This window comes from Dreissena polymorpha, chromosome 5 (assembly GCF_020536995.1).
Source record: "Dreissena polymorpha isolate Duluth1 chromosome 5, UMN_Dpol_1.0, whole genome shotgun sequence".
Taxonomy (NCBI): Eukaryota; Metazoa; Mollusca; class Bivalvia; order Myida; family Dreissenidae; genus Dreissena; species Dreissena polymorpha.
This window is the reverse complement of record NC_068359.1, coordinates 11,461,317-11,479,968: the sequence shown is the minus strand read 5'-3', so window position 1 is coordinate 11,479,968 and position 18,652 is coordinate 11,461,317. Positions and strand designations below refer to the sequence as shown.

The 18,652-nt window shown below is 33.1% G+C and overlaps 2 protein-coding genes and 1 long non-coding RNA gene across 17 annotated transcripts in view; 1 reads left to right on the top strand and 2 right to left on the bottom strand.

Moving 5' to 3' along the window:
• The window catches only part of LOC127882396 (leucine-rich repeat-containing protein 23-like), a 38,450-nt gene that overhangs the window by 4,823 nt on the left and 14,975 nt on the right, over nt 1-18,652 (bottom strand). For 4 of the 14 annotated variants that reach the window (XM_052431000.1, XM_052431001.1, XM_052430998.1 and 1 more), the window contains 3 exons: nt 18,397-18,551; nt 13,850-13,928; nt 11,425-11,469 (listed from right to left, as the gene is read on the bottom strand). In XM_052431000.1, the coding sequence (XP_052286960.1) occupies nt 11,425-11,469; nt 13,850-13,928; nt 18,397-18,551 (279 nt within the window). The remainder of the gene's footprint in view (nt 1-11,424; nt 11,470-13,849; nt 13,929-18,396; nt 18,552-18,652) is intronic. The other 10 variants (XM_052431013.1, XM_052431011.1, XM_052431012.1 and 7 more) reach the window with 3 other exon arrangements.
• LOC127882393 (uncharacterized) lies at nt 319-10,089 on the top strand. 2 transcript variants are annotated; one of them, XM_052430995.1, is made up of 5 exons: nt 319-610; nt 2,399-2,551; nt 7,590-7,708; nt 7,975-8,050; nt 8,614-10,089. In XM_052430995.1, exons 2-5 carry the CDS (start codon nt 2,479-2,481, stop codon nt 9,120-9,122), a joined length of 777 nt encoding a protein of 258 aa, XP_052286955.1. In that variant the 5' UTR covers nt 319-610; nt 2,399-2,478; the 3' UTR covers nt 9,123-10,089. The 2 variants fall into 2 exon arrangements, with proteins under 2 accessions (XP_052286955.1, XP_052286954.1); XM_052430994.1 differs by lacking the exon at nt 319-610 and adding an exon at nt 817-2,080.
• On the bottom strand, nt 3,346-8,225 carry LOC127882404 (uncharacterized). The gene is made up of 3 exons (XR_008050523.1): nt 5,205-8,225; nt 4,547-4,657; nt 3,346-3,927 (listed from the first exon to the last, which is right to left on the bottom strand). It is a non-coding gene; the product is annotated as an uncharacterized LOC127882404 (long non-coding RNA).

Here is an 18,652-nt window from a genome sequence, read left to right as displayed (position 1 = left end):
AACAGTTTAAAGTATGAACGGTATTATCATTTTTATATGCAAAGCATGTGAACATGAAAAACATTTGATTTGATAAGCATTAAAAGACTTAGAAAAATGGTTGATGTCATTTTATAATTTTCTAATATTTAAAATGTATTTGTATTAATATTATTGATGAGCAAGATACTAAAAATTTGATACAAGCAAAACTTTGTACGATATTATTGCTCGAAGAAAATATTAATATTAACATAGTATACATCTAAATGAGTATATATATATATATATATATATATATATATATATATATATATATATATATATATATATATATGTGGCTGGGAACGAGACTTTGACCCTTTCGGCGCTGACGTCGTTAACGAGAAATAACGTTGCAAAGTCGTGACAACTTTTTCGCGCAATTTTCACACGTTTTTACTGCGATAAATATCTTATTTCTTTTATTTATTTTCCGAAACAATCTATGAATTACCCAATCAGTGATTATGTTACGGTTTTTATACGAAAACATTAGTATAGTTTAACCATAGCTGATTTATAACCCATCGTACACTACGGCACCGTGTGACTGCATCAATTAATGGATAAACTTCCTGCTTACAAAAAGGTTAGTTTTTCTTTCTTTTTTGTTGTTTTTCCGTCGAATAATGTGAAATTAGTCGGCAAAGGATGTATCCCATATAAATTTAACCACGTCTAGTGTTTATTACCACTGTTAAAATTAGTTTGGCTGTACGATTCATGATTATATGCGATAATTGGAATTTTCACCCGGAAGTTGTCAAAAAATGTCGTTTGGTTTTGATTCAATGATAGTTTATGTTATGTGAAGTTTTCATAAGAATGATGAGCCAAACTAGTGAAATTTATTCCCAAGAATCTACAATTCCATACGAATTGTCACAGACTGATGACGTATTTTTAAATGAACTTGCACAAGTTGATGAGTTATACCACATTGGCCATGAATCTTTTGCAAAATCAAATGATAACTTGACAGTTTTCCAATCCAATTTTGTACAGGTTGAAACTTGTGATGTAGATTTGGGAAATCATGCAAGTATTTCATTTGAAGATGTTGATGATCATTTTGATGATTATGATGGTGATACATGTGATCAGGTTGATTGCTTACTTTATGATGACCACATTAATTGTGGCGAATCCGAGTCTGACCAAATACAAATGGATCACAAACAGAATGACATTAGAAAAGAAGATCAAAAAGAAGCAGAAATTATTTCAAATTTCACGCGTGAAACATGCCAGTGTAGTGTCTTTTATGGAAGTAAACCATGTTCAACAATAGTTGGTGTTGATAATCTGCTAGAAAATAGGACCCAATGCCAGGAACTGTCTTCAAGAGAAAAAGAACTTGTAGTTAAATCCCAACTTTGTACCCAAAGAAAAAATAGTACTTTTACATCTGAAAACAAAAAATCTAAAAAGTTGCGAATGAGACCGTCTCAGAAATATTTTTTCCATGGTCAGCAAATTTGTAAGAAAACTTTCTGTTTTGCATTTGCAATTTCTCAGTCAACGTTGAAAAGAATGAGTAAGTCTTATGACATGTATGGCCTGAGTGTCAATGAACATGGTAATTGCAAAACAACACCTGCCCATGCACTTTCATTCGACGATACTACAAGAATAAAAAAAATCATTGAAGAATATGCAAATAAAAATGCATTACCTTTGCCCGGACGACTGCCTAATTGTCCAAAGCAGACAGTTTTGCTTCTTCCATGTGACAAAAATGTAACTGACATTTATGACTTATACATGAAGAGTGCAAAGGAAGCAAACTATAGAGTTGTGTCTTTAAAAACATTTAGAAACAAATGGAATTCATTATGCCCCCACATTGCAGTAGCTACACCAGCGACAGATTTGTGTGTAAAATGTCAAAAATTCATTGGCAAATTAAAAACCAATGCTCATCTGTCAGATGAAGAAAGGCACAATGTACTAAGTGACTATACATGTCATGTTCAAAAGGCCAACCGGCAACGCCAACTTTTCAAGGACCAGGTTCTTTGTAGTAAAGCTGTGTGCAGTACTACAGATGTCACTGAAGGTCTTGAAAAATGAGGATTTTTTAATAAACAAATTTTATTTCCATTATTAATTCATAAATTGTAAATTAACTATTCAAAAATATGTTATACAAATAAGGTACCTCATATGAGGTACATTTGTGCTTTGTCCTGGAAGATGAACCGCAGCATTTTATGAATTTTGCCATGAACATGCTATAGCTTAAATGTTGAACATTCATTTATATGGTGCATCTAGCTGTACATGTTGGTAAACAATTATAAAAATATGTATATATAATAAAACATGTCTAAATAAATTGATTCACTTAATACAATTTGGTTCATTTTGTTAACAGGTGCAGAACCATGTTCACTAGATGCCACACTTCACTACTCATGGGATTTTGCCCAGTGTGTACACTACCCTCATCACGCCATGCAAGTGGGGCCAATCTACTTTGCGACACCAAGAAAGTGCCATGTGTTTGGGATGTGCGCTGAAGGAACAGGTATGTTATTGTAATTATCAGTTTTATATATCTTCACAATATGTAATAATAACTAATTGTAACTACATTGCACTACTATAAGAAAAACATTTGTTAATATACTGCATTATTTAGTTGTTGTTTTTATGCCCGGCTGTACTTTGTCCAGGGTTTTCCATGGAAATCCATGGAAAATATGAGGCTGGAGTATTCGGACTAAGTTTCCAGCCTTTTCCAGCGTCAATATTTAAAAAAAAGGGTGGAAAATTGTCCATGGTATGTGGAAATAGCCTGGAATAGTTTCCATGGTTTTCCAGGCTCCCTGGAATAATTACCATGGAACAATTTCCAGGGTTTTCCAGCCAGCATTGAATAAATACCGTCCGAATACTCCATGTAATCTGGAAAACCATGGAAAACCATGGATTTTTTTCCAGGGTTTTCCAGATTACATGGAGTATTCGGACGGTATTTTTTCCATGCTGGCTGGAAAACCCTGGAAAATGTTCCAGGGTTTTTCTTTGTTTAATATTCCATGGATGCCTGGTATAACATGGAAAATTGTCCAGCGTTTACCATGGTCACTGAATAGAAAAAGAAATTTCTGGTCTAAAAACAATATTCATGTATTAAATGAATACAATACTCACAGCTTAAATAAATCATAATTTAAGGATAGATTAAAACAAAACAAAAAATCAACATAATGCCTTAGTTTCTTTGATGTATTATTTTGTTCACAATTCATCAAAATATAACATCAGATTACAAATTGTGTTACATTTATTTAACAAATTATTCAGATCAAAAAGTGTTGTTTAATACATGCTTACAAAGCCTCTAGGTCCATTATCATAAATCAGGCCCTTACATAACAGAACAGGCGCTACTTTAAAAGTAAAAAAGTATAATGCAACCTTAACAACATGTATTCAAAGTAACAAAATACAAGCAAGTCAAGTAATATACAGTAACAATTCACGAACCCTGTACAAACGATATACAAGAAACAAAATGAAAAATTTAAGTTATTTTAGCTACTTCATGTTTGTCACAATATATGTAGCTGCCCATGAGCACAAGGATACTATTTTTCTCAGCTACTTTCACTTTAATGCAATTAAGGTGCTCAATTTCATTAAAATACTTTTATATAATTTTATTGTTCAAAGAAATTCAGAACATAATGCATGTACATGTATTACTTTCCAAGTGACAGTTTAAAATATAATTGCAAGTCTAAAACTTGTGAAGGCAGCTTAGTAAATTATAAGTACCCAGGTGGGATAAAATTACAGTTTTTAAAAACTTTTTTGTTAATTAGCTGGGCTTCAGTAGGTCGTGGATCTTTTATAGAACTTGTACTGCTGTTATACTGTACGGCTCCTGCATGATCTCTGAAAGAAAAACAAAGCAAACAATATTACAAGAAAGTCATAAGTTTTTTACATTCATCTGTAAAAGTAAATGTGCAGCAATCATATGATTGAATATCTATACTTCAATGCTCATTCATATTTTAATCTATTTTAGATATTTCATATCACTGCTCAATTCGGTACATCTGGCTTTTTTGTATTTGAGCGAACATTTACGATCCTAAGTAGTTAGCAATTATTTCTTTTCCATTTACTGAAATTTATTCTCTTAAAGTTTGTAAGCGGGCTTTAATCTACTTAAAAACAGGCAACCACACAGGAAAACTGAGACTTTCAAGTGAATAAATTGGTGATTTAACTTATATTTTTATATGACTCTCTTTTATTTTGAAATTTATATTGTTGTTTTCTTAAATGCCCCAAAACGGGGTACACTAGCATGTATCTGGAAACTCAAACATATATAGGAATTTTATATTCAGATATTGCTATATGAAAGATATGCTAATTTGCTAATTCATATAAAAATAACCTGTAATTGAAACTAGACCAAAATATTGGATACCAAAAAGACAAAATACTTTCAGGTGGTTAACACTAAATTACTTATATGAGCCCGGGGCATAACAATATTTACCATGAATTTGTGGCCATGTTAGTCCTCTTGGTAAATGCGCCAAAAGAGCCGCTTTGCTGTCTTGGGTAATTTCCCTGCCAAACTCTGCAGTATCTTCCATCAACTGGTCAGCTACAGTTAAAGCACATAATGAAAATGTATATAGAAAATAATTCAAGTATTGTTTTAAATATTTAGTAAAATTGTCTTTAAATAATAACTTACAATGAAGTTAATACATCACAAAGCATAGCATAACAAAATTTGTAGGTATGATTAGTACAAATTTATTATTGCTATAATTAGAATGATGTGTAATTCTATTGGTATGAAAATGCACAGTGAAACCTAAAAAACAATGCTATTGGTTTAATTAATTTATTTATAAACATTAACAGCATTAATGAGCATCATTACACAGCACATAACTCCCTTAGCCTCAGTTCCCTAGCCATGCATTATAAACTTCCGATACTACATTCAAGCTTATTAATATCTCCACATAGGACTTCCTTTATCAAGCTGCAAACTGCACTTAGTGAAAATGTGTGTGACAGGTGCTTTTAAACTTCTATATTTGCCATACTTTTACCTAAAATGTCACATAAAAAAGGTCTACAATGATGACATAAGAAGAATAAATTTAAAGGAATATTTAGAAATAATGAAAAGCACAAACCTTCAGTTGTTGTTCTATTCCTAGACAGACTTCTGAAACACTTGTATGCATCACTTTTTAACAACATTTCATGTCACTTTCCAAATGATATCCATACATTATTATTTTAAGACATTCTTGTTAATGGAAAAACTCATTAACTCGACTGTTTGTGAACATTACATTAACTTCATTTTAACAACAAGTTTAACCTGTAAATTTTCTACAATACGTCAGAATTTAAATCTAACAGGTAAACTTTCTGTATTTGAACTCAGCCAATCAGAAAAGGCTGTGATATTTTATAACCAATAGATTAGCAGCAGACATATCTGACTCACACACAGGTTTATCGATAGTTTGTTAATTGCGCTGGACTGTAGTTAAATATTGAGTGTGTATACACCTTGAACAGGGTTAAAGAATTTAAACTTGTAGACATAGCTTTGAAAGTTACTACTATAACTTCTACTACTAGTACTACTACTACTACTACTACTTCTGCAAAACTACTACTACTATTACAACAGCCACAACAACAACAACAACAACAACAACAACAACAACAACAACAACAACTACTACTACTACTACTACTACTACTACTACTACTACTACTACTACTACTGCTACTTCTACTTATACTACTACTACTACTACTACTACTTCTACTACTACTACTATTACTACTACTACTACTGCTGCTACTACTGCTACTACTACTACTACTGCTTCAACTACTACTAGTGCTTCAACTACTACTACTACTACTGCTACTGCTGCTGCTACTGCTGCTGCTGCTACTACTCCTGCTGCTGCTGCTGCTACTACTACTACAACTCCTGCTGCAGCGACTACTACTACTACTACTGCTGCTGCTGCTGCTGCTGCTGTTACTACTACTACTACTACCACTACTACTACTACTACTACTACTACTACTACTACTACTACTACTACTACTACTACTACTACTACTACTACTACTACTACTACTACTACTACTACTACTAGTACTTCAACTACTATTGCTACTACTACTGCTACTGATGCTGCTGATGCTGCTACTGCTACTACTGCTGCTGCTGCTACTTCTACTACTACTACTTCTACTACTACTACTTCTACTACTACTGCTGCTGCTGCTGCTAATGCTACTTCCTTAACTACTACTACTACTGCTGCTACTACTGCTACTACTACTACTGCTACTGATGCTGCTGATGCTGCTACTGCTGCTACTTCTACTACTATTACTACTACAACTTCTACTACTACCACTACTGTTGCTGCTGCTACTGCTACTACTACTTCTACTACTACTACTTCTACTACTACTACTGCTGCTGCTGCTAATGCTACTTCCGTAACTACTACTACTACTGCTGCTACTAGTATTGTTATTATTATTTATACTACTATTGCTACCATTACTGCTACTATTCCTGTAAATGCTAAAACAACAACACAATAATAACTGCTACTACTGCTACTGTCACTTAAATTTGCACCAATAGTATAATTATCAGTAGTTTAACTGCTTATACAACTTATACAACAACCACTTTTACTTCTACTCCTACAACATATTCTACTGCCAGCCTCAGCATTACTACTTCTACCACTACTACTACTACTATAACTACTACTATTTCTGCCCAAACTATGCACATTGTTTTATGCTTTATTCATATGTTGTGTAAATTGTTGAACTCTGATTTACTTTGAATAAAATGTGTTGCATTTTTAAAAGTTATTTTCTTTTCTTATAAAGTCTAAGTTTTTTCCAGGGTCAGCTGAAAATGTTAGAGTCTTTTCCATGCTTAAAAAATTCTATGTTCCACTTTCCATGCTATCTGGAAATATTTTCCATGGTTATCCAGCCTAAATCCAGCGTTTTCCATTCCTTTTCCATGCTTTTCCATCCAAGGCTGGAAAATGCTTGGAAAAAAAGTCCACGTTTCATGGACATTTCTAGAACAAAACCCTGGAAAACCCTGGAAACTGTTTCAAATTCCAGGGATTTCCATGGAATTCCATGTTATACCATGGATTTCCAGCCTAAGTTCCATGATTACCCTGGACAATGTACACCCGGGTGCCCCCGAAGGTGGGCATATAGTGATCACACTGTCCGTCTGTCTGTCTGTCTGAAATTCCGTCACACTTTGCGTTTAGGTTTCGAAAAAGTGCAAAAACACTTTGCGCTTAGGTTTAGAAAAATGTGGAAAAAGGAGGCATATGTCATCCTTTGCTGACAAGCCTTGTGTATATTGTAATTAAACAATACAAGTGTTTTGCACAAACATTAAGTGAAAATCTTGTATGCATGACGTATTAAAATATAGTCTTTTTATAGTTTTTATTTGTAAAAATTATTTTTATGTACATAAAACAATATTACAGGAATACAGAGATTCTATATGATTGACGAGTCAGAAATGCCTGGGAAAGGTGGCGATTGTGTCACAAGTTTGGTGCACCACTATTTTTCTCACTTTGGCACTGGAGAAAAACACGCAGAGGTAATTTATTGCTATACATACTCTGAGATTAACAAAATAATGTTTTGTCTTTCTTTTCACTGGAAAGATTAAGTAAATTTATACATAGTTGCTTTTGTAATAATTGTTACTTTAATCTATGTTTTTGTAATTTGTAATTATTTCATTTTGTTGCTGGACATAACATAATTCTGTTTCCATTAATTCATAAATGTTTTCATAGGTGTAGCAATAATCTCCATTTAAATATATATTAATTATTTTAAACAAGAAATGTTTATTCGCAGATTCACTTTGACAATGCTGTTGGGCAGAATAAAAACAACACCATTCTGGGCTATTGCATGTGGAGAGTGTTGACAGGTAATAAAACGGTCATTGTCTTTCTTTAAAATATAACCATTTAAAAAGTATAATAATGTGTAGTGTGTAGAGACATTTGAAAAGGTTTGTGTTTAGGTCCACTTTATTTCTAAAGTATCAAAGCTATTGCTTTCATACTTGCAGCACTAATCATCTAATAAATGACCACAGCCCAACTATACCCCCCTCTTAACCCCCCCCCCCCCCCAATTAAAACATTTTATGTTGTTGCAAAATCCTTTAAAAAAACAAATATTTATTTGTATTATTTTATTTTTGAAAGACTGTCCAACCATCCCACCCAAGAATCCCCCCATTTCATTTTGGAAAGATTTTACTAAAATTGCCATAACTTCTTTATTTATGATCAGATTTGATTCATACTTTGACAAATAGATGAGCTGTCTAGGCGGTGCTCTTGTTATACTATATGATAAGAACTTTGGTCGCTTGTTTCTATCAATTACAAAATGTATAAAGCATATTGAAATGAATCTTTCGAGGTTGTAACCTGAAGAAAAAGATTATAAAATTGTTACTGTTTTTTTGGAATATCATTGCAGGTCTGCATGAGTCTGTTTCCTTGAGTATGATGCTACCGGGACATACCAAATTCACGCCAGATTGGCACTTTGGTGTGTGGAAAATAAAATGGCGCCAATCAGATGCTGAATGTATGGAGGACATTGCTTACACAGTTAAAGCATCTTCTAGGTCCGGGCATAACATTCCGCAACGCGTAAATGATCCATCTAGACCGGTGGTGTTTTTGAACTGGAAGACATTCTTAGAAAACTATTTCAAACTTTTAAAAAACATCACAAAATACTACCACTTTCGTTGCACTGCGGATGAGCCAGGGGTTCTCATTTGTCGAGAGTTCTGTGACTCGGAGGAAGTTAGATTTAATCTTCTAAAGGCAAGACCCGAGGCAGGCTGCCTTCCAACAGTTAAGGTTATCCCCCCTCTAGATCATCTGAGGCAGTGGTATCTTTACGAGAAAATTGCACCGTTCTTTATCAATGAAGTTGCCAGAGACATTGTGTGTCCCAAACCATCTATTCCAAAGTAAAAAATGTGAGAGCATGTTATCCTATTAACAATTGTTCATTTTCTCAAATTGTTGTTCTTGCATTATACTTATGATAAACTGTTTTCTGATTAGTATTCATGACTATGACATTTACATGGTATTGTTATTTGTATGACAATTAGCTGAATATCTTATTAATAGTGTGTTTCTTTTATTGAAAGTGACATAGCAATCAATAATCAAAAATAGTTTATGGGCATATATAAGCTGAACTGAGATTTATAATTAATTAACAAATCAATCATAGTGATTTCACTATAAAATATTCTGTACAGTATGATTATTACATTGTATAATATGACTGGCATGTGTTCAAAGATAACTTAAACTGTTGTAGTTTGTATTGACATCAAAATGTGTGATGTAAACATATGTGTTCATATTATGTATCTATTATATTTTACAAGTAAACGAACATATTTTGTTGTGTAAAGTTTAATCTATGGTGACGTTTACCATTGAATATTGATGTGCTTATTGCTGTAATTTTCTTTTATTTGAAAATCATGTTTTTGGACCTCTATATATGAAATGGGTTGATATTATTTTCTATCTACACTTATGGTCAATTTCATTGTTGATAACAGGTACAAATGAAATTGATAATTTACTGTTTCCATAGCAACTGTTAACTTAATTTAAATAAATCTAATTAATTGTGTATCAATCTTTGAATAAAATACAATTGCTAAATAAACCATGTATGGCAGTATAGATGCTTAACAAAAATTCAAAATGTCAGTTTTTTTTTCATTTTAGTTTCAAGTTCGTTGCTATACAATATGTTCAATTTATGAATACACCCCTATTTTCAGAAAATGTTCATACATTGATTTTACTATAAACATGTTGGTAATGTTTAATATCTGTCCAGAAGATATTTTGTTGATGTGTTGTTATTCTGTGTCTTAAATTCTTTAAAATGACAATACATTTGAAAAAAGAACAGTGTCTGTTTCCATGGCAACAATGAGCGTTTAATGTTTTATAATAATACAATTAATTATGTAAGTCATAGTTAATGACTGTCATCACCATACACACACAATTGAGTGATTATCAACAAAAACTGATCAGCATAAAATGAACTAATACTGGTAGAATTACAACGTCATTTCGTTGTATTGAAACGTCATTTCGTACAAAATCGCGCAAATCAGTGTTTCTGACATGCAATACAAAAAATGACATAACTTCGTCAATTTTAGGAATTCAATGCTCAAATTTCAGATTTTGGTTTTTCAGATGTAGCACTTTCATAATATATGCTTAACTGAAAAAGTCATTTTTTGACCAGATGGGTCAAAATCTCGTTCCCAGCCACATATACAGTTAATATATAGACAAAGTTATACAAGATTACACCTTAATATGTTACCAATCATTAGTATTACTGAGAACGTGTTAAAAAAATGCTTTTGATTCTTTCTTATTTTTTTCAAAAGCATTTTGCTTTCAGCAATGAATATTTTGGCAGCTTTATATCTAACATTTGGAACAATTAAGTCACAGTCTAAACTTCTTATTTTAAAATATAAAAACTGAAATTTTAATTTTAAAAAATGCTGTTGAGGCATCTGGTCACATCTATAAAAAAATGCACAGGTACAAAAAATGATAAGCAAACATCTACCCATAAAGATAAAATAACTAAATTACCACCAGCTTCTCAGCATTCAGATTTTTTTAAACAACAACAATCCTTAAGTAACAGGGAACTTTAAGCAATTGTTTCAAAGTATTTTGTGCATGGGTCACTGCACAATTAACTTAATATGTAGACAACAAAAGGTCTGTATTTGAGAACAATGCTTGAAATAGATGAGCACGAGGCTTGCTAAGCCCTTTTTGTGCAGAGCATAATTAAACTCTTTATCCAATACTCATGCACATAATATTTTATTTATTGTTTTATTCTATCCTCATGGATCATGTAAACGGCATAAAAATCTGTTAAAAAAAATGTTTCCGAGTTCAGCAATCTAATTTATGTTTACTGCACTTAGATGACAAAACATTAACATTCAAAACATTAAAAAAATAGCGATAGAAAAAAAAAGTTTATAAAATGTGTTTTTACATGACCGATTAGTTGATTTGATTGTAATGATAGGATAAAATACATTACACCATACCGTATATGTGTTATATAGCACAGCTTTGGGCTTAGTCATCAGACATGTATTATTTCTTAGTTGAAAGATTTCTGGAAAGCTGTATTAGAGGTCTTGTTAAGATAACTGTGTAATGAGAAGTGGAGAGATAAGCGTATCGCTCATACTTGCTGTCCGGCCTGGTTGATGGAAACTATCTGAGCATGCTCCGGCTAAGAAAAAACAACATAGTTATATAAGCAGTGTTCTGGAAAAACTGGGCTTAATGCATGTAAGTTACATTTCTTCCCAGATTAGCATGGCAAGTCCTCATTATATAGGCTTATCAGGGAAGACACATTCGACTCTTATGGTATTTTTCGTGTAAAGGAATTCTCTTCTTAGCGAAAATCCAGTTTGGGCAAAAAGTGTCATCCCTGATTCACGTGTGCAGACTGCACAGGCTTATCTGGAAAGAAACCATGCACATTATAAAGCCAGGTTTTCCAAGAAAACGACCTGTATAGAATGTATTGTTATTTGAAGATTTATTTTTCTGGGATAGGTGACTTCCCTCTTGCATCTAATCCTCCTTTGTAAAATAATATTTGGGGCAAACAACATAGAAATAACATGCAGACATAAGCAAGTAGCATTTAAGGGACCATATAAGCCTATACAATGTTCAGCAACATACAGGAAACATAAGTATTATGTATTACAAATACACAAATTAGAGGTAAATAACTTTGCTTATTGTCAATAAATAGAGGCTAGTGTTTGATCTTTTCTGTTCAGGTCAATATGTGCACAGTACGTGAGAAGTACATGAAAATACACAAATGACTCGACATAAACAAGTGCAAGTGTGTACTTTTTCCACAAACATGACCAACTTATTTTGGCTCTAAGTACAATCGCATAGCATCAACATGTGAAGGGGGACTGATCAAAATCAAACTATAGAAAGCATATCATTCTACAACTGGCTGCCAAATATAAAGAACACAATTTTGAGAAATGTGCAAATAAAACAAAACCCGATTTTTTTTCACGGGCGTATAGAAGTCACAGTGCGGGGATTAAACACAAATGAAATTTAATAAATAAAACAAAAAAAATCAAATCAGACAAATAAAAACAATAAATTAAAAATAAGTTAATCTAAAGATTATAATCTTAAGCAGCCATTGAAATAAGTGGTAGCCCATTTGCCGAGACAAATTAATTTATATCAGGGCAAGTCAACTTTAAAATTTGCTAGTCCAATAAGGCAACTAGCTTTTTAAAGAAAGCCAAATTAACACAATTCAGCATGTACCTCTTTCTGCTAAACCAATTTACTGCATACAGAACTAATTTTCAAAGATTTAACCAATCAAAGCACTTAACAGTACCTAAGATTTCTAAAGATTTATTTAAATATGATCAAATTGGTCTCGGGCTTCTTACTGTTGGGCAGGGCAACCACCATACTTCATACGTTTGTCCATTTTGGCAACCAACCATTTGAAGTTAGTTTCCATCACTGACAAGGGTATTGCTAATTTCCTAACAAATCTGGTTTCAAGGAGAAGCATGCAATATACACTGTCACACACATATAAATATCCAGGTAAATGAAACGTGTAAAACAAGGGTTGATTTATCTGTACAATGCTTTACCGTAATGAATGGCAACTTTAAAAGCACAAAAGGGAATATATGTTTTGCCAATTAGGCTGCAAAATGGTAAAACCATACTGAAAAATATTTTACCTTGTTAATTTGTACATATAGTATAACACAGTATTTTCCAGCTTTAAGGGAATTTGTGTGAGCATTTTGTCTGCTCCATTTCATCACGGTTAAGCAAAACATAGACAAGTTCATGTGTAACATGCATAGCACATGCAATGGTGTCGAAGCCCCGGATGTTCATGGACAATTATAATGACTGGCCAATACTTAACACTTATGTATAAACCCTATATCATAACCATACAATGTAGCAATATTCATGCAACATATGTTTGATATCTGCTGAAGAAATGAGCAATTTTAAATGGAATGTACAGTAAATGAATGATAGATCATGAATACCAGTTTTGTTTCTTTGTTGAAGTAACTGTCTGTTGTGTCTTCTTTATTGAATAAAGGCTATTATGAAGGTAAATGCTAAAAAATCAAAGTTTGTAATTACAATCCGCGTAATTGCCTAAATTTGTTGAAGTTAAAGCATCTTTTTCTTTAGCAAATATCAACAACTTCCATATCAGGCCTTAGTCTTATTAAATATCTTAAAGGCAAATTTTTAATGTGATTGATTTTTTGCAGATTTAGGTAGAAGATGTTTAAAATCTAAAATAAGACATGTAAAAAAATACCAAATAATAAAATGCATAGAATAACTAAAAATTATTTAATAACGGATATCTTTAAAAATTGTAGCATAATATAAAACTATCCTAAATCATTTAATAAGAATGGCCCCTGTACCTTAACAAGCAGAAATTGAACCAAAAGAGGCTCTAACTAACCCAAAGTGGTTCCAGTAAAGCCAAAGGATGCACATTCATGGCTAAGTGCAAATATTGGAAAGCAATTTTGATTACAGGGGTCGAATAACCTCACCATTTTCCAACTCATCATCATCGCGAAAAGTTATATGATATCTTGTAGGTCCCACATGCACAGCTGCTAAATCTCTAAGCTAATAACAACAATACAAAATGAAATAACATAAAAAGACGAATTGACGTGATAAACTTTAAAAACAAACCCTTTCTACCACTATTATAAATTGATTTCTGCAAACACATACTTCAAAGTGATATATTCTGAACAAATATTAGCCTCCCTTTGAAAAACTGGGCTTCATGCATATGCGTAAAGTGTCATCCCAAATTAGCCTGTGCAGTCAGTACAGGCTAATCAGGGGTGACACTTTTTGCCTAAACTTCTTTTAAAAGAAACATAACTTAAAAGTGGGAGGTGTCATCTCTGCTTAGTCTGTGCAGACTACACTGGCTAATCTGGGAGGACCCTTAATAACGCATATGCATTTAGCCCCATTTTCCCAGAGCACAGCTGAATGGTTTTTGTGGAGCAAGCCTTAGAAAAGAGCAGATTAAGACGAAAACAATGACTGTTCACCACTAAGTTTCAATAGGGACAATGAAGGATCCTATTCAGTTTTACCAGAAGAAAGCACTTAAAGACAAATTTAATTTGGAGTGATTTATCTGCTTAAGTAAGTGAGTAAGTGCATCATGGTTCACAGACATTGATAACAATTTTACTTAAAAGCCTCATTCAAAACTATTATTCAGACATCTGGGTTTGATACACACAAAACTGCTTCACTTAATCTGATCTATATGAGTGATGCAGTAACAACCAAACAACAGTGTTACAATATCAAATAGTATCTGGACATTGGTTCCCACAAACTTGAGTTCCTAAACTATTTATGACAAAGGTGGCCATTGATTGACATCAGATTGACGTCCTGTGTAACACTATTTTTACACTGCAGGATTTTTTTAATACATGTATTGACAAAACAACTTGCCAGGATTTTTAAAATAATTTAGGAACAAAGGCCTGGAATGTCACAATAATGTAGGAACCATGCAGTGTCTGGGACAAATGTCTTTAGGCAGGACGTCTGGGTTTAATACATAATACAAGAGATTATATAGCAAGTGTAGGCCTCAAAACAATAGCAATCTTAAGACTGCATGCTGTACAAGCAGAGCTCCAGATAAGGATTTAGTCTAAAGGGTATTTCACCCCCAGATATTATTGTTAAAGCGTATTTTACTCCTTTGTTTCAGTCATAAAGAGTATATAGGAATATTAAGGGGTATTTTCCATTTCTATAGAAAACTGACAAAGTAAAATGCGTGTTTAATCTAGAAATATTATTACTTGTTATTTATATTATTAAATGCAAAAAAAATGAATTTAAAATGAAGATATAAACAGAATTTCTTTAAAAAATATTCCCGCAAGAGCCGCTGGTCGCTTAAAGCGCGCCTTTTTTGATCCTCAAACATGACGGGCCGCAATTTAAAACGAGAGCGCCGATGGCGCTGAAAGCATAGTTGCAAGATACATGGAAGTTGCTGCTGAAGTAAATGTTTAGGTCAAAATATACTAAATAGTTTCCTTATATGTTTCGATGTAAAAGCGACAACTTTGAGCGAAAATAAATACAACATTTTGCACATAGAGACCCCCATAACCATACCTTTTCTTGACGGGCATTCTTAGCTGAATTGATTTAAGCAATAAAAAAGATATGTCATGTTCAACCAAAAAAGAATTCAACTCAAATCAAAATCGACTGTGTTTGCACCTTTTTTAGGCCGTTTTCTAGTGGATTGTAAGCTTTTGCAGTGCCATTTTTTACTTTAATCTCCAACTTTATCCTATTTCAGGGATTTAGTAGTGAACACCTATGCTTACCCTATCAATATCTCCAAACGATAAAACCAGAACAACAGTCTAAAGTGTATAACATGCCTTCGAGGAAAATATGATGATTTGTTAGGAGAGTACAGCCCTTCAAGACTCAATTATTTAGTATATTGTAACCTTAACGATTGCTGACATCACGAGTGGCCCCCCTTGTTACCGAAATGTTCTATTTTTAGAAACGGGAATTCCAAATAGCAACAAATGTGAATGGTTACAAAAGACATAACTATGAAAATAAATACATAGAATTACATTATTTCACGCATACCATTATGCAACCATCCGTTTTCTTTCCGACTTGATACATTTACAGCTTTCCATTAAATATTTTACAGACACAACACTCGTCCAGAATTCGCGCGAATCCATTAAATCCGATGCCACATTTAAGCCGTTAGCTCTACTCGTAACGTTATTTTCTGGCTCAAAGTAAATCATTTTAACTTCAATTAACACATCTCTATTACTTTCAAACTCTACTTCATCAATTCCATAGGCAGGTCAGAATCCATGTCATAAATCAGAAAACATTCATCGTACTACGCCATTTTTTACACATTTTCAAAGAATAAAAGTGCTTTATGCCCCACTTCCTGCTGAGAATATGTTTTAATTTCTATTTATAATTAACCGATGAAATGTTACATATTCTTAAACCAGGGCCTTATGAATTCAGTTATGTAAACATTTGACCTCTCACAGACACAGAACAGTAAACAAAGGAAATAGAAATTAGGTGTGAGGTCACTATCAACAAGAACAGAATTATTTTACGAACGAAATTTGTTTTAGTTTCTTAGGTTTTTTCACGTAAAACGGTCTTAGAAAAATTCACTAAAAACAGTGTCAGCAATATTCTTGGAAAAAAACGTTAGAAAAACATTTCAAAAAAAAATTGTAAGAATTACCATATACTTAATTAAATAGATATTTCGTCTGATTTTTGATCAGGTAAGGCTTCATAATGGTCAACCATTCGATGTGGGTTTTCGCAATGTCGTATATACCTAAAGCATAGGTGCGTTGCACCTATGCTAAAACTTACAAGCTTATTTTGATTGACTTACTTTTTATTCAAAGGTTAACTTACACTAAAAACTCAACTGGAGTATTGGTTAAACCGGTTAAGCACTTAAATCGATGTAAATTAAAATACGTACCAAGATTTGTATTGCGTTTTGTTATGTAATGGGATGATTTTTAATGCGTTTTTTTATTTTTTCAATGCGTAAATACGCAGATACGCCTCTTATCTGGAGCTCTGTGTACAAGGGAGTTACACATCAGAAATAAATGGTGCATGCTGGCTTTTACATTAACAAAGCCAATTGACAGTTAATTGGATTTCATGTGTTCTTTATTTTATTTTCCTCAATCAAGCATTAAACTTTTTAAGAGTAGCCATTTCCTCCAAAAAGCATATGTTGCCTTATTGTACAAGGATCATAAAAAAATGCCTCATATTATAGCAAAATACAATTGTGGTAATATACTTTTAAAATTGTCATAAATAGAAATAAATCAATCATTGGTGCATATTGCGCGATCAGACACATAATGTGCACAATTATTGTAGAATCCATAACAAAATATGAGAAAAGATTTGTAAACAAAAAGGTTTTACAACATTTTTTTTATTAAGAGTACACTCCACAGCAACAGGTGAATTAATACCACTGTGACTTAAATTCTTATAGTTGATTAGTTTACAAAATTGGCAATGGTAAAGTTAGAAGCAGTTATTTCTGATTTAAGAGTAGTTTCCCTTTACATAGTATGCTGCTTTGAGTAACATTTTTCCAAATAATTTCCAAAAACATTTGTGGACAGCAAGTTTTAATGTCAGTAAGAATTACATAAAAAAGTTAAAAAAATGAATACAAATCAGTATATAAGGGACTTAAGTGCCAAGAAAGGCTAGATTGTATGCTCAGTTATGTTATTAACATTATGTACCACTTTTTATTAACAATATTAAGAATCTTTTTTAAGATTTTTTTTTCAAATTAAAATTAGCTATTATATTCTATGTAGTTGAGCTAGAAATCTTACAAATGTTTCATGATTCTGTCATACATTTATTAAAATTCGGTTCCCAATTCCATTTGACAATATAAGCAAAAAGGTGTCACTGACATGGATGTCCCCAAAACGAATTCTTCGACACACTGACTTATCCACAATATATTAATTCTAAAGTGGACAGAAAAACAAAGAGTCAAAAATAGTAGGAGTCAATGCCTTCCATGACAATCATCTACACATTCAGCCGTGAAAGTGTCAGTAAAGTCCACCTAGCAGTAATAGGCGATGAACACACACAATTTAGGAACTATATATTGTATAGTGGTAAAACGGATGAAGGGCCCCAATTCTGCCTAACTTATTGCAGCTCAAAATTGTATCTATTTTATAATCATCTACACAGTCCTTTAGGTCATTAAACTGTTTGTGTTTCAGTGAGATCCACCCAACATTTAAATAGAAGTTCCAAATACAAGCTAAGGGACACACTGACAGACAAGTGCATCGCTAAATGCCGCCCACTCCGTAGGGGTATTAAAATACAACATAAAACTCCCTTTCCCAATCAAATAAATCCAACACAACATTTTAGCTTATGGTGAGAAAGTTCCCACACAGTGTCTCACAACACCCAAAACTCAACAGTTACTGTAACAAAGTTCACCACCCACCTCTGCATTCGCCTCCTCTAGCTTTCTTGCCTCAGCCATCTCTTCAGCATCATTCCTTTCATCCTCTGTGTACTCTGCCTTGTCGAGACGCTCAAGTTTACGAAGCGCTATAAGGACCTCCACGCGATAGTCATCTTCTTCCGCCGCTGGGTTCTCTGTTGTATATCATCTAATGAGCATGGTTCTGGGAATACTGGGCTAAGTGCATGTGCGTCACGTGCCGTCCCAAACTAGCCTGTGCAGAACACAAACGCTA

Bases quoted from the DNA above. Each gene is read 5' to 3' on its own strand.
- LOC127882393 (XM_052430994.1), top strand. From the start codon at position 823: ATGTTATGTGAAGTTTTCATAAGAATGATGAGCCAAACTAGTGAAATT. The intron at 2,552-7,589 runs GTATGTTATTGT...ACAATATTACAG, and splicing joins GATGTGCGCTGAAGGAACAG to GAATACAGAGATTCTATATG. The intron at 7,709-7,974 runs GTAATTTATTGC...GTTTATTCGCAG, and splicing joins CTGGAGAAAAACACGCAGAG to ATTCACTTTGACAATGCTGT.